The sequence below is a fragment of the Arachis ipaensis genome, chromosome B7 (genome assembly GCF_059453495.1).
Source record: "Arachis ipaensis isolate K30076 ecotype BB chromosome B7, ASM5945349v1, whole genome shotgun sequence".
Lineage (NCBI taxonomy): Eukaryota > Viridiplantae > Streptophyta > Magnoliopsida > Fabales > Fabaceae > Arachis > Arachis ipaensis.
The window spans coordinates 79673787-79694820 of NC_142442.1; the positions used below are offsets into that span (position 1 = coordinate 79673787).

General features: G+C 38.0%; 1 protein-coding gene and 1 long non-coding RNA gene across 3 annotated transcripts; one reads left to right on the plus strand and one right to left on the minus strand.

The window, feature by feature from the left end:
• The first annotated feature begins 8065 nt into the window (after positions 1–8065).
• LOC110265183 (uncharacterized) lies at positions 8066–10551 on the plus strand. The gene is made up of 2 exons (XR_002351523.2): positions 8066–9541; positions 9690–10551. It is a non-coding gene; the product is annotated as an uncharacterized LOC110265183 (long non-coding RNA).
• A 1689-nt stretch (positions 10552–12240) lies between these two features.
• LOC107609114 (putative pectin methyltransferase QUA2) lies at positions 12241–17692 on the minus strand. Of its 2 annotated transcripts, none has more exons than XM_088492800.1 (9): positions 17302–17692; positions 15819–16688; positions 15606–15738; positions 14932–15172; positions 14392–14605; positions 14076–14251; positions 13650–13953; positions 13033–13171; positions 12241–12843 (listed from the first exon to the last, which is right to left on the minus strand). In XM_088492800.1, the coding sequence occupies exons 2-9, from the start codon at positions 16526–16528 to the stop codon at positions 12685–12687; spliced, it is 2076 nt and encodes a 691-aa protein (XP_088348926.1). In that variant the 5' UTR covers positions 16529–16688; positions 17302–17692; the 3' UTR covers positions 12241–12684. The 2 variants fall into 2 exon arrangements, with proteins under 2 accessions (XP_088348926.1, XP_016166437.1); XM_016310951.3 differs by having other exon boundaries at positions 15819–16694; positions 17302–17690.
• Between the last annotated feature and the right edge of the window lie 3342 nt (positions 17693–21034).

Below are 21034 nucleotides of genomic sequence, written 5' to 3' on the forward strand. Positions count from 1 at the left end.
CTAGTCAATCTTGTGATGGGGACATGAATCTAGGAGATTCCTGAAGCGTTCCCAATACTCGTAAAGAGTCTCTGATTCGCCTTGGATAATGCAGGAGATTTCTTTCCTCAGTCTATCTGTAACTTCAGCTGGAAAGAACTTGTCCAGGAATTCCCTTCTGAGTAGATCCCAATTAGTAACAACTTCTTCAGGTTGAGTGTAGAACCACTCCCTTACCTTCCCCTCAAGAGAAAACGGGAAGGCATATAACCAAATAGTAGCCTCATCCGCACCATGACGCCTAATAGTTGAGCAGGCTGTCTGAAAATCTCGGAGGTGCTTGATGGGTTCTTGAGCAGGTAGGCCATGAAACTTGGGCAGTAGATTAATCAGCGCAGTCTTCAGTTCAAAATCTGCAGCTAAATTCGGATGACGCGCTTGGTATGGTTGCAGTGTAAAGTCCGGAGCTCCTGCTTCCTAGAGAGTAATCCTTCTAGGCTCCGCCGTATTACCTGCACTTAAATCAACAGAATCAGTAGAAGAGGAGCTTGTTTCTTCCTCAAATGACACTTCAGATTCACCCTCAGATAAGACTGGTGAATTGTTAGAAACCCCTTCACCACCCTCAGAGGCTAACCGACGCCGAGCTCTCCTAATACGTGAAATAGTTTTTTTCGATTTCAGGGTCAAACACGGCTAAGCTGGGATCCGGTAACAAACAGGTCATTCAATGAAAGAAACATAGAGCTCGTGGTAATAAAATAAAATATATTAAGAAAAATTAAACTAAAAATAGAATAAAAAATGCAAAGATGCAAATATAAAAATATTTACACCAACCAATAATTTAGCACACTGTTGCAACACCCCGGCAACGGCGCCAAAAATTGACGGGCAGAAAAATACCGATTAAGAATTTATAATGGAAATAACATTGCAAGTACAGTTCTTAACTGAAGAATTCCCATTGTCAATTTAGAAGATGTCACAATTTAAGAATAAAATACTGGGAGTAGAATTCCTAAGTCGTTTCCCAAAGAGTTGACACAGCAGTGTAAATTATTGATCAGAAATTTTCCGAGAAATTTTAGAGTTGGGAATTAGAAAAATAAAATGATTATCAATTAAATCAATAAAAATTTACAAGAGGTTATATATATTTGAAATAAAAAGCCTTGACTAGGAGAAGATTAATCGGAAAGTCAAGTAAAGTAACCAACTCTGATAAAGGAAAGTCAAGTAACTAACCAACTCTGATTTACAAGTCCTAATCCCTTCCTAGGAAAGGATTAGAGTTAGTGACTAGAGAGTCAGCCAACAACTTCAAATTACAAATTAACACTTGAGTATTTGGTGCGGTAATTTCTAACCCACAAACTAACCGGCAAGTGCACCGGGTCGTACCAAGTAATACCTTACGTGAGTAAGGGTCGATCCCACGAGGATTGATGGATTAAGCAACAATAGTGTTTGATAGGCTTAGTTAGACAAACAGAAAGTGATGTTTGGGAGTTTAAAAGACATTAAACAATATAAAGAATATTAAAGAAAGGCAAGTAAAAATGTTGGGAATAAAATATTGAGAAAGCAGTTAAGGTTTCAGAGTTATCTATTTTTCTAGATTAACTTTTCTTACTAACTATTTTAATTATGTAGGATTTAATTTATGGCAAACTACATGTGACTAGACCCTAATTCCTTAGACCTTTCTAGTCTCCTCTAAAATTCATCAACTGCCAATTCCTTGGTCAGTTGATTCCAATTAGAAGCTACATGATCAAATTCCAGTTTATACGCCACAAAAATTCTAATTACCCAAAAATAAAAGGAGTATATGTCACATATCCCGTTAAATCCAGACAATTAAAATTTAGGAGAATATGTTTTCAAGCTGTTGTTCAAGTAAAGAGCTTTTCCAAGTTATACAAGAACTCAAATAGAAAGAGTGTCATACTTCCGTTCCACCCAAATTCATAAGATAAAGAGCGAAAATAATTCTTAAATTATAAATCCATGCATAAATTAAAATAGAAAAAGCAATAAAATTAATCCATAGAAATAGACAGAGCTCCTAACCTTAACAATGGAGGATTAGTTGCTCATAGTTCAGAGTAGAAAATAAGGATTCTAATAAAATGTATTTTGGTAGTATGGGATTGAATAATGTTGAGGTGATATCCCTCTATTTATATCTAATCCTAATTAATTTAAAATCTATCTTTAAAACTAAAATAATATATTTTCCTATTTTTAAAATTTGAATTTAAATTAGAATTAATTATAGCAATCAACAAATCTTCAATTGATGGATGGGGACCACTTGCCTTCACTAGGATCCACACCTAACTTGGGCTTGGCAACATGAATTGGAGTTTAGTTGAGTGAAGCTGCGCCTAACTTGGGCTTTAGTGCGCCTAACTTGAAGTGGGCAGGACCAATCTCGCGTATTGTTGTTGTGTCTTGCGCCTAACTTGAGAAATCTCAAGTTAGGCGCAGCCTTGGCAGCGAGTTCAGAGAAGAAGTATGGACTATTATATATCATTGGAAAGCTCTAGAAGTTAGCTTTCCAACGCCACTAGAATCACGTCCATTGGACTTCTGTAGCTCGAGTTATTTAGGTTTGAGTGCAGAGAGGTCTGGGGTGACAGCATCATTCGCCTTCTTCTTTTTTTCTGCGGAAACTCCATCAAATCCAGCCAAATGCTACCTAAAATAAATAGAATTGCACAAGACTCAAAGTAGCATCCATAGTGGCTAAAAGATAATTAATTCTTGATTAAACTCAACAATTTAGATGCAAATTCACTAGGAAAAGATAGGAAAGATGCTCACGCATCAGTATTCCAACTCAAGGGTCTCCTATTAATCAACTCCAAAGTCAAGTTGGGAGTCTACTCCATTGACATGGATGCCATTTTCGCAAACATATAAAGGGAGCAGAAAGAAGACAGGGTAATTAAAATTAATTTAATAAAAGTAATTTTTAAACTAATAAATTAATTGGAGATAATCAAAGAAATAATGGAATTAAATGTAAAAATAACTCTTTGCATTAATAAATTCCAAAATCAAAGATATACATATGTAACTCTGAACAACCTGAATGGAAAGCAAAAGAGTAAGGAAATAAGAAAGCAAACTGTAGTGACAAAGACTTCAATCGAAGGTAGTAACTCTTTCAAGATCCAATCCAAAATCATAAAATTAAAAATCTATGAATGTGAAGAACCTTAGAGGAAGTAGTTTTTCTCTCCCAGATTCCAAAAACTAAAAACTAAAAACTAAGTGAATGTGAATGTCCCTTGAGTCTCTGCTTGTCCCCTAGCTCTAGTCTGTGTTTTTGAACCGAAAACTGGGTCCAAAACCAGTCCAAAATCGCCCCCAACGTTTTCTGCAGTTGCAGCATGTTAAGCACGTCACGCGTACGCGTCAGTCACGCGTACGCGTCAGTCACGCGTACGCGTCGCTGTGCGACTTCGATGAACTGACGCGTGCGCGTCTCTGTGGAAAGCTCAAAGTCACGCGCACGCGTGAGCCATGCGTGCGCGTCGATACTCGCTGGTCATCTACTTTGTTTCTCTTGTTCCTTCCACTTTTTGCATGCTTCCTTTCTATCCTCTAAGCCATTCCTTCCCTATAAAGCCTGAAAACACTTAACACATAGATCACTGCATCGAATGGTAAAGAGGGGAATTAAAAATTAGCAAATTTAAATCCAAAGAAGCATGTTTCCAATCATAGTACAAAATTAGGAAAGATTTGTAAAACCATGCAATTTGTATGAATAAGTGTGCGAAGAACTGATAAAAACCACTCAATTTAGCACAAAATAAACCGTAAAATAGCGATTTATTAGCTCTTCTTCATCCACTTGAGCCTTCATGTTCTCCTCTTCACTCCATTCTTTAGTTGATTCTTCACATCCCTCTAGAGGAATGCCTTGATCAGATGAGCGAAGTAGGACCAAGTGGCTCACCGCTTCGACTATGGTAGCCATGAATTGCCCTTGTGTTCTTCGGAATCCTTCTTGCTCTTGGAGAAAGGCTTGAAGGTCTTGTGGTTCTTGGGTCAAGGGTTGGAGAACTTCACATTGTGGTAAAAAAATGGGTTTCATTGTTTGGGAAGAAGGTTGTATATGTAGGAGGTGATTCATGTTGATGAGTATCTTGAGGTGGCATGTAAGAAGGTGAATGGTTGTATTGGTGTGGTGTTTAAAAATGTGGTGATTGAGGATTATGTTGGGATATGGGTCATAGGTATATGGTGGTGGAGGTGCATAATCATTGTGAAACCCACCATATCCTTGATTTGGGTATGCACATTGGGGATGGTTTTGCTCATTGTAGTATAGAGGAGGTGACTCCTTCCAATATTGATGCTCCAATCCTATGATGCAATCCAAAATTAAAGTTATCAAGCCCTACAAAATGATCGCAACCAAACTCCAAACCAAGAGGGTGATAACTCATAGATAAAATAGAAAATAAAAACTAAAGACATCAATTAACAAAATAAACAAAATCCTAATTACCAATAAAAAGTATCTATTCACACTATTCACATATTAACAACTACCAAAACTATAACACTCATGAGGCTAGTTCCCCGGCAACGGCGCCAAAAACTTGATGTAGTGGGATTTGCACCGGTTAGGAATTTCACTCTAGAAAAGAGAATGTCTTTGTCGATAGTATAGTCCAAACCGGCAATTAGATCCCAAACATAAAAGTTTAAAATTTCTAATTCAAATAACTGAGAGTAATTAAACCTCGGGTCGTCTTCCCTAGGAACTAATGCCAACAAGTGCATAAAATTGGTTGCAAAAACAAAGGGTGTTTTTTATAAAGAAGCGAGGAATTAAAGGAATTAAAGAACGGTCCAAAATTGTAATTAATAAACTAATGAAGGAATCAAAGAACTATGTATGTAATATGAACAAGTAATGCTTTAAAGTGATGGAAAAGTGGTTCAAAACATAAATGAAACCTTGACTTGGGATGAGTTATGGAATTCCTTCCTTGCTATAACCACAACTGTGATAATTATGATGAATTAATCTCACTAAGTCAACCCTTAACATCGAAGAATAGGTCAAGTGAGCATAATTGTTATTAATCCACAAATCCTAACTAACTTACTAATTACCTTAGTAAGAAGCTAGCATTAGTGGAAACAATAATAACTAACACAAGAATTATCACTAAATGTCGGACATTATGACTCTAGTATTCCATAATTTCATTTTCCCAAGCCAAGGAATGAAAATTTACCTCATAATTAAAATTGGCATTTTATCAAACACATATTGGGCATAATCATAAAACATGGCAAAATTGGGAAAATGATGAAAACTATGAACCACAAAAGAACAAAATCAACAATGGTAATACAATAAACATATAAAAACCATCAAACATCAAATTCATTAACCAAAACTCAAAATTGCAAAACTATACATATATTGACAACGGAAATCAAAATATATGAAAGTGTAGAACAAGTAGTGTAATAAAAGAGAAATTAAAGAAATACTTACAATGAGATTGCCAAATCCAAGATCAAAATTGAACTATAAAACGCTACATTGAAAACCTAATTAAAACCCTAAGAGAGAATTTGTATGCTACACTACTCCTACTCCTACTATGTATTTTTTTCTAATCTCAAATGAGCTCCCCTTGATATGTGTTGTTGCCCCTACATATAGCACCTCAAACCAGTCTTCAGCACTTTAGAAATGGGCCAAAAGAGCCCCAAAATCGCAAGCCACGTGCTTCATTAATGAAGTCACGTGTTGATACCTGTGCGAACGCACAGATGTGTGCGTACGCACACTTCGCTGAATTTTCACTAGTGCGTGCGCACAGAGTGTTGTGCGTACGCACGCATGCTGATTTCCTTCTCGTGTGCACGCACTGGATGCTGTGCATACGCACACATGGCTGTGTGCTTCTCCTTTATTTTCTTCATGTGTTCTCCCTTTATACATGCTTCCTTCCACTTTTGCCTTACCAATCTTGCCTCTAGGACCTAAAATCACTCAACAAACATGTCATGGCATCGAATGGCATAAAAGTGGGATTAAAATCACTAATTTAAGCACAAAAATGCATGTTTTCCCATTTAAGTCCAATTTAGAGATCAAACGCAAAAGTATGCTATTTTGGTGATTAAGTGTGAGTTTATATGATGAAATACATTCAAATCAAGCCAAAATATATCGTCAAATATGGACTCATCAATGATCCATATTTATTCAAAAGGTGTTTGGACGGAACCATCTGGAGATGTATTTCAGAGGAAGAGATTCCACAGATTCTCTGGCATTTCCATGATTCCGAGTATGGTGGGCATTTTGGTTGAGAAAGGACAACGACAAAGGTCCTTCAATGCGAATTTTACCGGCCCTCACTCTTCAAGGATGCAAAAGAGTTTGTAAACAAGTGTGACTCTTGCCAAAGAGCTTACAGCTTGCCCAAGAAAAATGAATTGCCTCTGAATCCTATTTTGGAGGTTGAATTGTTTGATGTTTCGGGCATAGACTTTATGAGACCATTCCCTTCTTCTTACTCCAACAACTACATCTTGGTGGTTGTTGACTATGTCTCTAAATGGGTAGAAGCTGCACCTTTGGCCATTAATGATGCTAAGGTGGTGATGATTTTTCTTAAGTATATCTTTAGTAGGTTTGGTGTTCTCCGAACCTTGATCACTGATGGCGGCAGCCACTTTTGCAATAAACAGTTAGATGCGCTTCTTCTTGAGATATGGTGTTTAGTATAAAGTAGCCACTCCTTATCATCCGCAAACAAGTGGCCAAGTAGAGTTCTCTAATAGAGAACTCAATGTGGGTGCCTCAAAGAAGAATTGGGCCAGGAAGATTGAAGATGCCCTCTGCGCTTACCGCACAGCCTTCAAGACTCCGATTGGGATGTCACCTTATCAGCTTGTCTACGGCAAGGCCTGTCACCTGCCAGTAGAACTAGAGCGCAGAGCTTATTGGGTAACAAAGTTTCTGAACTTTGATGCAAAGGCAGCTAGGGAGAAACGGCTCCTCCAACTTAATGAACTTGATGATTTTCGGATGGAAGCCTATGAGAATTCAAGGCTCTATAAAAAGAAGACCAAGATGTGGCATGACAAGAGGATAGCCTCAAGGACCTTTGAGCCTGGACAATTAGTACTCCTATACTATTAAAGGTTAAAACTTTTTCTTGGAAAGTTAAAATCTAAATGGTCAGGACCTTTTACTATCAACAAGGTCTCACCCTATGGTCATGTGGATATTATGGAAGGCAATTCAGGGAGAGCTTTCACTGTCAATAGTCAGCGACTCAAGCATTATCTTGGAGACGAGATTGATCGTCAAAGGACCAGACAACTCCTCACCTAGAGGGGTGAACCATCAAGCTAGCGACGTTAAAGAAGTGCTTGTTGGGAGGCAACCTAATACTTAGTATCATTTGATTTTGTTTTTTTCTTTACTTAATTCTTACTTACTATCTTCTTTCATAATATGCATGACCATTCATATGAGTTTGGTGCAGGAAATTGGTGTGTTGACACATGATCCAAGCTAAGTTTAGTGTGGTGGAGTTTTCACGTGGCACGCCACTATTTCACGTACCAGGGGGAACAAAAATTTTGATTCACAAAGCTTCTGTTAAGGCCCTACGTGGTATGTGAAACAACCACGAACAATGTGGTTGAATTTGACACTTCCAAGGGCATTCTATAGTCCCTACGTGCAACGTGAGAAACTCCACGTCCCACGCCAAATGGAGGCCATGAGTACGCACGACGTATGTGTACGCATGAGGGGAGCATTTTAGGGATTTGTGCATATGCACAACCTGTGCGTACGTACAAGTTGAATTTTACATCCCACGTGAAAATTGCTATGTCCCACGCCAAGCTCATACCATATTCCCAGGGACCCTTTGTCAATTCACGTGCCACGTGAATTACACCACGTACCATACTACAACTCATAGATGCATCCCAGGAACTTGATTTCCTCACGTGCAATGTGAAACTTGTCACATACCACGCCATGTATTAAAAGATACTCCCAGGGATGTTAATCATTCTCATGTAACACATGAAAACCCTAGCATCCTACGCCATACACTAGGACAACTTCTCAGGGACATTAATTAAGCTGTGTGCAATGTGAAAGCCCTAGAGTACCACGTCATACATCATAGTGCACCCTTGGGACATCCTTTTAAGCTCAACTATTCATGCATGCATTATCATTTTAGTTTAATTTTGTTTACACCACAACCAAACCTAAGTTTGGTCTGGTGGCCTCCATGCATGCATACAACCAATATGCAACCCTAGCTCCTAACCTTATGTACTTCATGCATATATTTTTTCTTTCATTTTATATTTGTTTTCCCTCCTTTTTATCACTTGAATTCATTTTTGTTTGTAGTGCTTATGACCACTCAAGGAATCAGAGAATTTCTGCAAGCTTCATCATCATCACTATTGTTTTGATCAAGGCACATGCATTGGTTCTTCTTTCCCTAGGCTATGACTCATCCAACACCATAACCCATACACGTTTGTCCTTATCTTCTTTAAACCCTTGGACACACCTCCACCTCCATGCATCCCTTGGATGCCCACTTTCAATCCTCATCATTCATTTCACAACTCTCCATTACTATAAATACCACCATCCCTTATCTCTTTTTGCATCAAACTTCTTACCCTATTTTATCACTATCATCGTAGCCTCCACATCCCTCACTTCATTGTCATCACCATTCACTTATTTTCCAACCTTCCTTCTTTTACTTCCCGTTCTATCTTTTTTTTTCTTTGTTTGGGGACATACAAATCCTCTAAGTTTAGTATTAGTTTTGATCTAGTGAGCTACATAAAATATCATGGCCCCTAAGAAAGCCTCTGCTTTAAATAAAAGAAAGGGAAAGGAACCAATGGCAGCTTTATATGATTCCACAAGGTTCTTCTTCAGCTTTTATGAAAATCTCTTTTATATTGCTATGTGTGGCAAGAAGATTATTTCTAAAGGACCTTTGCATCTAAGAAGGAGGGAGTACCCTAAAATCATGGATCAAATTGGGATGAGAAAGTGGCAAGTTCTATGTGACCCTATTCTAAGGGTGGGGCAAATTTTGATCCAAGAATTCTATGCTAATGCATCCCTCACCAATGCACAAACACATGATGAAAGACCTCTAAACTACAAAAGCCTTGTGAAAGGCAAGGAAATTGATTTTAGCCCTGAGAGCATCTGAAGGATCCTTAGGTTGAGAATATCAACTTTATCATCATCAGAAGTGACATACACAGAGAGAAAAAAGCATGATCCAAGACTTTATGAAGTGATCCGAGATCTTACCTTGCCGGGTGCACAATGGATCATGGGAGCTTCGGGCAAGGCACTCCATTGAGAAGGAGTGAGCTCAAGCCAATTACAAGGGGTTGGATGGAGTTTGTATATCGTTCAATCTCACCCATAAGTAACCGATCTAAACTTACTGTTGCTAGAGCAATCATGATTCACTGCATCATGATCAGTCAAGAGGTGATAATTGACAAATTAATTCAAAATGAGATATACCACTTTTCTTCCAACCCAAGCTCAAGATCTCTACTGTGATTCCCTAGCATTATTTATCGTCTCTGTGAAATGGCTGGCACTTTCATAGAGAATGACATTCTGATTTTACTAGGAAACCCAATCACTAAGAAGACAATGAAAAAGGTAAGAGCACAACCTCCTCAAGAGGCCCAAGAAGAAGAAGCCGAGGGAGTTCAAGAGGAAGAGCACGAGGATTAAGAAGCTCACAATCAGGGTGAACCACAGTCTTAGGTCCCTCCACAACAAGGAGTAGAGTGGCAATAAATGTATTCCACAATACAAGAACTTTTTGCACAACAAGCACAATTCATGAGAGAGTTCCAAGAGCAAAAAATCTTGCAAGAAGTCCATCACAAAGAATTTCAAGATTTCAGGGCCTTGTAGAGGGCAAATCACAAAGAGTTCCAAGAATACAAGGCACTCTACGAAGCTCGGTATGACGCTGAAGAATCTTGGCGACTTCACATGCATGCCAAGATGAACTAATATACTTCGGCTCAAAATGCAGCATACCCAAACATCACTCCATATGAAAAAAGTATCCCACATCTGTAGGAAGGAGGTTAAGAGGCTAAACAAGGAGTGTGCTGAGTGGAGGGAGAGAGAAATAAAAGCCCGTGGCCTTTGGAACCCAAAAGGTAAAGCTAGTCAATCGAAGGCAGGAATTTGGGAACCAAGGGGAGCACAAGAAGAAGATGATGATGAGGGAGGCAATAATGATGAACAAGGTTATCAAATTCCCTTTTTACTTTTATTACCCATCTCTTTATATTTTTATAATTTGTTTGCCTTGCTTTATGTTGTTGCATTTGCTTTAATTGTGTTGCCTTATCCTTTGTTTTGTCCACCTAACTACTACTTGTACTTTCCTCCCAAGCACTCTAATCATATGAAAGGAGAGTTGCTTATATGGAAGAAGGCTAAATCCTATTAACAAAGTCCATTTATGAATAGTGGTGGTATATATTTGTGATTTTTATGGACTGAGCCACAAAATAATGATATTGCATAAAAGGAAAAGATGATTCCTTCTGAGCATGAGTCTTAGAAAAATATTATGAGATCTATGACGAAAAGAAAATATCCTTGAACTTGACTTGAAAAAGAAAGAAAAGAAAGAGAGAAAAGAAATAGCAACCAACAGAACAAAGAAAGAAAATCAAGAAAATCAAAGGTTGCAAAACTCTGAGGATCAATGGTTAAAGAGCCCTACTATGTGTCTGTGGTGTGATTGTCCAAGGACAGGGCTCGAGTGATTAGACCAAGGGGTGCTTTATCATCCGATAACTTGAACCAACTAGTTCGCGATTATCGATTAAAAACCCACCATCAAGAGTTCCCTTGAGACAGAGCATTTAGAAACCCAAAGCGATTCTCGACATCGATGGCGGGAAATTTAAAATCTTTGACTATATGCTTGTGGTGTGAACGTATCAAGGAGTGGCTCGGGTAATTAAATTCGAGGAATGCCTCATCACCCGGTCGGGTTACCGATCGAATTCCCACAATCAAGAGTTTCCTTTAAAATGGAGCATTTAGAGTTGTCAACCTGAAAAGCTCTCTGATGTGAAACAAGGATTCAAGGATCAATCTAAAGCTTAGAAAAGGATCTCATAATACTATCCGAGTCTTAACTCTCAGGGATCATCTATTCCTAGGAGTGCAAAACTCATTGAAGATAAAGAAAATCCAAGATGATCACAGAGGTTGTTAAACCCCACTTCCTAGAAGGACATGAACTTCAAAAAGAATTTAACCTCACTTCATTTAATACAATTCTGTTCCTTTCTATTTTCTTTTGCTTGAGGACAAGCAAAGTATTAAGTTTGGTGTCTGAAATAAGGTTGTCTAGTAGCTTAAAGCACGAGAATGTTAGACCAGGATGACTTCACCAACAGGCTTAAGTAGAACTTGTCTACTACCCGAATTTCTACCCCTGAATTCACTTTCAGGCTTTCTACTTGATAATGATAAACGTTGTCTTTTTATTTAAAGATCATACAGGGCAAGCAAGATATTTATTTTGGGCTCCAATGTGATCAATATTAAGCAAGTTAGCTAATTGAGTACGAGCAGAGGCAGAGGTATTATGGTGAAGAACACAACAGACTTGTTGAGATTCACCTTTTGACCATTGCCGCTTTCATAAATATTCAATAAACTCAAGACATTTTCACAAACCTCAAAATTAGCTTTGCAGAATAGGATCGAGTCATCAGCAAAGAGAATGTAGTTAACCTTAGAACAACACCTATGAATCTGGATACCTTAGATCGGGCTACTTTGTTCTACCTTGTGTAGCAAGAAGAAGACCTCTACACAAAATAAAAAGAGATATGAAAATAGAGGATTTCTTTGACAAATTTTTTTATTTGGTCTAAAAAAAATCAAAGAGTTAACCTTCCATAATGACAGAATAAAACACAGTCGTTATCAATTAATGTATCTAACCAATCTAACGCGAGGTGAATCCAAATTTCTCCAATATGAGAAACTCATTCTATTTAACAAATAAAGTCGCATGTATTAATTTAATATGCAAAAACAAAATGAATATAGAGGATTTCTCTCAGCACTTGACAAACTATCCCGTTGTTACCAAGCCTTTACAAGGTACATTTCAAGGACACTACAAAATGGCATTTGAAGAGGAATAATTCTATAAATATAAAGTGGAATTGATGCAGAACATTATCATAATTTATACACCACAATAAATAGCAGTAACTTATTCTATAACCATCACCCAATTTAATTTTGTGTATCTATAATCAAACATATATCATAGAAAAGTAAATCTACCAGTATACTTTTTTCATATCAGCTCCTGCGACTTCTTTGGTAATTACATTGGCCCTATGCACACCTTACGGCTACATAGGAAATGTACAAGGATTATACTATTTCCTCTATATTTTCTTTCTTTATTCCCCCCTTCCTCTTCTTTTTGGCATCCTGTGTCCAAAATTTTTTCAATGCCCAATTTTCTATGGTTGAGATTTTTATGATAATACAAAATGAAAAACATTTCATGGGTGGAATGAATATATATGAATATTATTGCCCTTCAATTCAATATTCTTGAATTAGCTTGATTGTCTCTTGTAGAAAGGTTTCTGGCAGATCAGCAATCTTTGATCACTGTCACTTTCGGTTTCAATCACCCTTGCATCCCACTTCAGCTGAGTCGTTAGAGCTCTTGCTGATTCTACTAAAGGAACTGTATCTCGAATGATAACCCAACCCTGCAAACATAATTAAATAACCAATATCAGCAGCTTCACAATCATATTATATTACATAATAATATGCAGTGATCATGAGAACCGTTTTAACTCTTTGAACTATCATAGATACTCTCAACAATAATGAAAGCAACAAAAAGGAGGGAAATTCCCATGGACAAGTAAAATCCGAATATTTAGTTGACATACCTCTGGGCGAAGCAATCTGTCAATTTCAATGAACAGATCAAGCATAGTGCATCTGCGGGGCTTGGCGAATTCAAGGGATAAAAGTCCTGCTGCATGCACCAAGTCATAGGTTCTAGGGTATGATGGAAATGCCTCACACCTACAAACCACCGAAAAATCATGTTTGTACAGAAACTACAATTTGCTGAAAACTATTCTTCATAAGAACTCATCAAAATCCTGAGCAGTGCTGGTAATTGGAAAAAAAAATTTCAAAAGAATAATGCACCATGTAAGAATTGATTTGTCTGTTATAATGAAGTCTCACTAAGGAAGAATTCAGCAGTGCATCTAAACCAGATGCAGCCAACAAAAAGGGATTGATGGAAGAGAATCACGATATTCACATTTAGAAATGAGAAATGTTAGGGGCAAACACTTTTTAACAATATTAGCCAATACTTTGAGCTAACACTTTATTTTTATACTATTAGGATTTAGGATTAAAGGTTTAAAATTTAGTATAAAAATACCTTTGTAGGCCAAGTGTTGGTCAAAGATAATAAATTTTTTTAGTCATGTAGTATTGCTCTTCAAGAATAGTTGAATAAGAAGAAAGGTAAGAGAGATTAAAATACCAATCATGCAGAATGCCAACGAAACCTCTGTCCTGGATCAAAGGAAGATGGTTTGGCCCACTCATTGAAACCACATTCATGACCCAGACAGACTTTTTAGCTTGCAACAATGCCAAATTGAAACCACCAAACTCGGCATTCATGTCGAGCACATTCCTGAACATGTTGTAAGGAGGTGATGGGTCCTCTTCGCCCGGCCTCTTCGGATGATCAGAAAATATTAAAGGCGACAGGAGCGACCAATAATTGTTGACTGCTGTTTTCCAGCTATCAGTGTCCTCGGCAAGTTCATCAGACTGCAACCCTGACATATTTAAACATGGACAGTGTAAGTCCAACATAACTATTCGATTCAGCAAGGTAGTACAATGAAATCACTTTCCCTAAGAGCTCAATAGATAAGAGTTTGAAGACAGTAACAATTACCATGGACTGCAAGCTCGTTCTTGTTCAAGTTAGCTCGAGAAGGCCACGTTTCTCTTTTTTCAATTGGAATCCAACGGCTATTCTGTGTTCCTCCTATGCAATTTTGCAGTACTCGATAATATGGAGTCTCTATATCACGACTTTTACCACACAAAGAAGGACCAGAACCAGGCTTTCTGGTTGTAAAAATAGGCAATGCTAAGAATCAGGACCATGTTGAAATGGTAAGCAAATGTATACACATGGCATAAAATCTATTTACCAGAAACCGCTTCTAAGGATATGGAAATCGTAAATGCATGTACTGTATTGTTACCTTGAACTATAGCAACTCTTTTTACTAGTTTTCTTCCATACGGCAGTTTCATCTTGCTGGGACAACATTTCCCAGCAAATACTTTGTGCAAAATCCTGTACAGACTTCCACCTTTTCTGACTCTCTTTGTTTCGAGCATTTGTAAGTGGCGATGTCCAGACAAAGTATCCACCAGGTCTTAGAAGCCTATCAGCCTCAATCAAGAAAATGCCACCTATACCAAGAATTGTATATCAATAACATTACAAAGTGCCAGGAAATGAACAAAATCCAACATAAAAGTCATGATCCGAAGCTGTAAAAAATCATCAGATTCCCAGTTCCAACGTCCAAAATGGATAGCCAGCCAAAAGCTTATTAATGAATCAAACAAAGGATTTCAATTCAAACGTGACTTTATTTTCTTCTTTGAATGACATTGAGTAATAAATCATTTAGTTTTGAACCACATAAATATTCTAGAAATAAATGTTTCTGGAATAAACATAAAAGAAGCACTCATCAACAAAAAATAGCATGGGTTGAAAATATGAAAGATACCTTTCTGGTCCCAATCAATGCCACATCTTGCACAGTGTAACATATCAAAGGACAGCGATGGATATGGCAACTGTGTTGAAGTGAAAGAAGCAACCATGGCTGGAAGACCCCTCTCAAGTGTAAGCTGAACTTGACTTCCTGAAGGCTCATAGTTTGCTACGCACATCGTCAAAAGTTGACTCTGAAAGAGGTGCGCACCAAAGCTACCATAGCCACAGCCAATATCCAGTATTGTTCGAACCTAAAAATTTTAGATATTTTAGGATGCTAATATCTCAATAAAATAACATTTCCGGCGCATAATAGTGCACACTATGAACTCGGTTCAAACTCAATGCCATCGTAAACTATCAGAAAAATCTAGCAGAAATCCTATCAAGATCAATATAAGGTTATCATTTCAACATTCATTGATTATTAAGTGAAGATAACAATGAGATCCTTAATATATAAATAATTTTAATACTATTATTGTTAGAATCAGCTTAAAGTCATCAGAACACTGTCTTACTCAGCACACTTAAGTAGCAAATTAGAGGCAATTAAGTATGCTGAATTCTATTTAAGCATGTGTCAAACTCATGAAATACAAATACGATGGATTAAAGTACCAAAAAGTTCAGGCAACAAACACTGAATCTATCCATTTCAACAGATAGGACAAATGAATTTACCCCGGCTTGTAGGAAGCTAGACTCATTTCTAAGTCCAACCATTTCCGCAATTTGATGCGAGTAGTCTTCGACGCCATCAAACATGAGAGAAGCCGAGCGAAAGGAAATTTGCTCTTCATCAAGCATCATCATCCTGCATCCACAAATGAAAATTTCAGTACCTCAAAGATAGCATCATTACCATAGTGATTAGAAAAGATTCACATCAATCACCTCTTTGTCAAGCTCCCAGAAGAAAGAACCTCCTGTGCAGTGATTTTCACATTAGCTACCCATATAACATCTCTTCCAGTAGGCCACCTAAGCGGAATCTTATAATTCACCGGCGTAAGCACCAAACAATTTTGCCTGAGCTCGCGGCCACATTGCCGATCAAGCTCATTGCCATCAGAATTTCCCAAAGCCAAGTTCTCAGAAACATTAAAGCAAGGAACATAGTTCTCAAACTCCTGAGAACAAAATTCCAATTCCTTTAACTTAGCAGGACCGCGAGTAAACTCACCAATATCCAACAAATCCGAAACAAGCCTCTCTTGGAGCCTCCTGTAACCATGGTAAACATGACCCCTCGACGAGGAAGAAATCGACAATGTCCACCAAAAGGATCCAGTAAGTGCAAGAACAACTATGAGCAGCAAACTGAACTTCAAGAAATGCAACAAGTTAAGCCGACTTCTTGGGGACCCAACAATGAATGGATCAGAAGCAAAACCATTGTCTGTGATGTTGCCATATTTTGAAGGTGAATTGTTACTATTATTATTATCTGCAAAGAGCAGCCTCAAAGGGAATCTAAGCGATAAAGAAGAAGGGCTTTGATCTGAGGGAGCCTTTTTATCCAAATCTTCTTTTTCTGTTTTCTCTTTGGATTGGGAATCAGGGATCTGAATCCCAGAAACACCTCTCTGAAGAGGTCTTGACATTGATTCAATGACCAAACCCAAAAACAGTTGCAAAAAGAAGCCTCAACTACTTAAATAAATGCTATATGGTTAGAACAATATATGGATGGATACACCAAGAAACCAATGGAAGTGTGTTATTTCAGCACCATTCACCACTGCCACTAGCGCAAACGCAAACCTGAAACTAAAATTAATTAATTAATAAATAAATTAGAGAAACCGTGTGAATCTTGAAGTTGTTCAATCAGAACAGAGTAAGAGTACTTTCAAAGCAAATTCAGAATATTTTGAAATAAATAATTGTTTTATACAATTATTATTTTTTTAGTTTCACGTAAGAGAATTAAAAACAAGGGAGTGAGGACAAGGAAGAGCATTAATTAAATCACCGCACTAGATCCCATCACGGACCACCAGTGCTGAAATGGATATGTACCAACAATCATAAAAACCAACCCGTAAAAAACGTTGAAAATTAAATAAAAATAATAATAATAATAATAACTTGACTACTTGAGTTGTAATCAAAAGGTAAAGTTTTGGTACTATGAGTTGGTAGATATTAACAGAACAATGATAGAAAATACTTTTGCAGTTGAAGCTAGCAAAGGTAGTTCAACTTCAAAAGTAGTAACTGAATTTCAAACTCCTTTCATTTGACAAAAGAAGAGCGAATTCAGCTTCAGTACGATCTAACAGAAAGAGAAAAACGCAAAACCAATTTGGTGTGAGATCAGATCAAATGAGAAACAGAAGAAATGAAAGGAGAAGTGAGTGAGCACAACCACTACCTCGTTGAGAGAAAGAGAATGAGGATGCGTGTGAATTTTGTGGTGCTTGTTGTTGGGTTGCTTGTGGTACAAATTTACAAAAACGAAGACACACAGCTCATGATGTTCCCTGCTCTCTCCTCTGGCTCGGTGTCTATTATGGCTTTGGGTTTTGGGTTCACTCTGTAGGATCAGTGATTGGTATTTCTTACTTTCCTCTCTGTGTTTTTACTGTGTGTCTCTACGCACACGCTTTAATATGTGGAGTGATTACGGTGCTTAGGAAATTAAAGGGAGAGTAAAGGGAAAACTGACAGATACTGAGACAGTGTGTCAATGAGCATGAATCAGATTTTGTACTGATTCGATCGGCCACCCTGACAGAGGCTGCTTTTTCGGCTTAATATATTGTAGGAACAAGGAAGGGCTTCTTTCTTATTTAAATAATTTTTTTTATTTTTTATTTTTGTGGAGATTTTTTTATTTAAATTAATAAAATATAACATTTATGGAAACAATTAATCTCAAAATCTAATTCATTTAACCTATCAAATCCAACCAAGTAGTTTTAACTTAATTAACCTCCACGCGTTATTATTTCAAAGGTGACAAGGAATAAATCTAGTTGTGCCCTCTAAGCACTACGAAACCATGACCTTCGATGAGGTCTCTACCATAGCCCACCAAATCGAGGCCTCCACTAAAGCTTACTACAAAACTATGGTTGCTCTCTCTCTCTCTCTCTCTCTTAATTTTATTAAGCTCAAAATCATTGTCTTTAGCACCATCGTATTCTTCTTTCCAAGGTCAAAGACGGGGATAATGTCGTTGCTGATGTCAATGTCATCGAAGAGGATCGAGATGGAGGTAGGATCATAGGAGAATGAGATGTGTTCGTTAGGATTTGTGGCGGTTATGCTAATCGCAAATGTTGAGCTGAGTGTGGAAGAAGCAGTAAGGTTGAGGTACGAGAGTGTGAGGGACGTGACAGTGAAGTTAGGGCAATGGGTTGGTTCCTGAAGCTTCAATTGTAGACCTAGAATTGTTATTGTAATTTAAATTGTGGTGATTGTGGCAAAATACAGTTATATGGGAGAGGTGAGAGTAAAGGAGTAGATCTGGTGGGATAATAAATTTTGCATTGGAGGTGGTGGTGGTTGTGGAATAAGTTACGACCTCAATAAAGGAATTCAACAATGAATAATTTCAGCAACAAGAAATAGATCAAATTAATAATCCAACACTTAGCACCAAAAGAGAAAATTAAACTAACTAATTAACTACTAACAAACTCACAACTAACTAAAGAAGATTACGGTGAATGGTGGTGGTGGATGATGATTGAATGAGGGAAGAAGAGAGAAGAAGAGAAAAGAAGAAAAGAAATGGAGAGAAGAGAAGAAAAGAAGTGTGTGAAATAGGGGTGCCCACGCATATGCGTGGGATGGAAGAATGGAATGCAACGCGTGTGTGTCTGGCACGTGTAGGCATGAGAAGAGAAAATAGGGTGCGACGTGTACGCGTGGGAAGAAATTGTGCTAGACGCACGGTTCCCGCGCACTACGTCCATGACTCACTGCCTGGACCGCACGATGGCACAGTGCTCACACGATCCTAGCGCGCTCAAAATATAGGGTCACGCGTACACGTGGGTCACGCGCACGCATGACAAGGTTCTCTGTTTTTCAAAATTTTTCAAGTTCTAGCACCAAACCAAGTATTCCAAACACCCAAACAGCCATCTAAACACCACCAGACCTTATTCAAGATACTAGACTGTCAAATAAACTCAACCAATCAAACTAAACATGAAATTAAACTTATTTACCAATATATACAACAGAGAAAAGTGAAAAGATGTTACCATGGTGGGGTGTCTCTCACCTAGCACTTTTATTTTAAGTCCTTAAGTTGGACCATTGATGGGGTGTTTGTCAAGGTGGCTTGTGCTTGTATTCATCCTTGAATCTCCACCAATGCTTGCATATCCATTGTCCTCCGGGATCCCAAACTAGGCGCATAAAGTCTTCAAGCGAATTGAAATAAGTGACAAGGCCCCAAAGTTGATGGTGGTAGATGTGTATCCCAGGGTCCCAAACCTTGTTTGTTAACACCTTTTCTTCTTGATCTTCATGCTTCCATTCGGGTGACAAGGTTTGTGAATTCTCATTTATGTACCCAAACCTCTTCCTAGATCCATTCAATTGAGAACTATATCAACCCTTGCACTTAGACCTTAAACTTCCAACCATAATGAACCTTGATTTACAATCCCAACCACTAATCATCTCTCTTCTACTCTTCAATCCACAAATATTTCTAAGTTGACCATCCGTCTCAAGAAATTATATTCAGGTGGGACAATGAAGCTTAGGGATATGAAATTTATCCACTTGAATGATGTAATAAATGGTGATGGCTTAGGGGCAGATGCCTCCAATGGTCTTGCAAGTTCCACTCCCTTTGACTCTTCCTTGGTAACTTTCACCTCTTGATAAGTCCTTCTACTTTCCTCCTCTTGCTTGAATACTTCTTCCACTCCTTCCTCATTGCTTGCCAAGGAACTTGGAGGTTGTTCACATTCTTCTTTGACTTCTATCTCATGTCCAATGGGAGAGGATTCAATTATAGATAAAAATTCATTAATGATTGAATCCATTTCTTGATCAACCTCTCTAAATTATTCAACCATGATATGCTTTGGAGGTTGTACACTAGCCTCCTCAACATCAATATCAAGCTTCTTAGAGGGAGGCTCTATGACTTGAGATTCCCATGAACTTTCAACATCTCCTAAGTCTTCAACCACTTCTTCCTCTTCAACAATTATGGCTTCCTCCAATTGTTCCAATACAAAATTCCACTCCTTATTCTCCACCGAAGTTTCTAATCCCTCCATCATGCTACGTTCTTCATTCAATTCTCCACATGTGACCATGGGAGTGCCTTGAGTATCCAAGCGTTGGGAGGCTAAATTATTTGCTATGTCGGTCAAGGTAGCCATGAGTTCTAGTGTCTTCCTTTGAGCTTCACATTGCTCTTGAAGTAATGAAGTGAGAGAATCGTCCATTAGGACTTGGAGTGGATAGGAGGATTCATTATTTAGGAGAAAGGGTTCATAATAGGAAGGTGGTTCATCTTGGTAAGGACATGGAGATGGTGTATATTGAGGTGGTTCTTGGGAGTAATTGGGTTGGAATTATTGTAGTTCTATGTATGGTTCATAAGACTCATAAGGTGGTTGGTATGGTAGATATGGGTTAGGATTATATGGAGGTGTTTGTTGATATGGGGCTTGTGAGTATGGTGGTTGAAGGCTATATTGAGGAGGGGGTTCATAGGCATATGGTGGTGGTTGTTGATAATCATAAGGAGGTCCACCATAACCATTGGATTGGTGTACATCATGGAATGTCTCTTGCTCATAATACATTGGAGGGGGTTGTTGCCAAGAGGGTTGATCATAAGCTTGAGGCTCCTCCCACCTTTGATTGTTCCATGCTTGATTCAAGCCTTCATTGTAGTTCTCATCTCCTACAATATAGTTGTAACCACACTCATAGCCAAAAGGGTGAGAATTCATAGTAGCAATAAAAAATAAAAACAAATGCTAATAAGAAATAATGAAAAGCAAAGTCCTACAACTAGCAAAACTAGCAAACAAACCAAAAATCAAGCTATTCACAATATTCACATATGAACAATAACCAATAACAAGCACACATTACAATTCTCCGGCTACGGCGCCAAAAAC

What these genes read in the sequence shown, in the direction of transcription:
- LOC107609114 (XM_088492800.1), bottom strand. Translation starts at nt 16,528, where the DNA reads ATGTCAAGACCTCTTCAGAGAGGTGTTTCTGGGATTCAGATCCCTGAT. An exon ending in CATTGATTGGGACCAGAAAG is followed by an intron (nt 14,606 to 14,931) that starts GTATCTTTCATA and finishes TTCTTGGTATAG; the next exon opens with GTGGCATTTTCTTGATTGAG. An exon ending in GTTGGCATTCTGCATGATTG is followed by an intron (nt 13,172 to 13,649) that starts GTATTTTAATCT and finishes GGTGGTTTGTAG; the next exon opens with GTGTGAGGCATTTCCATCAT.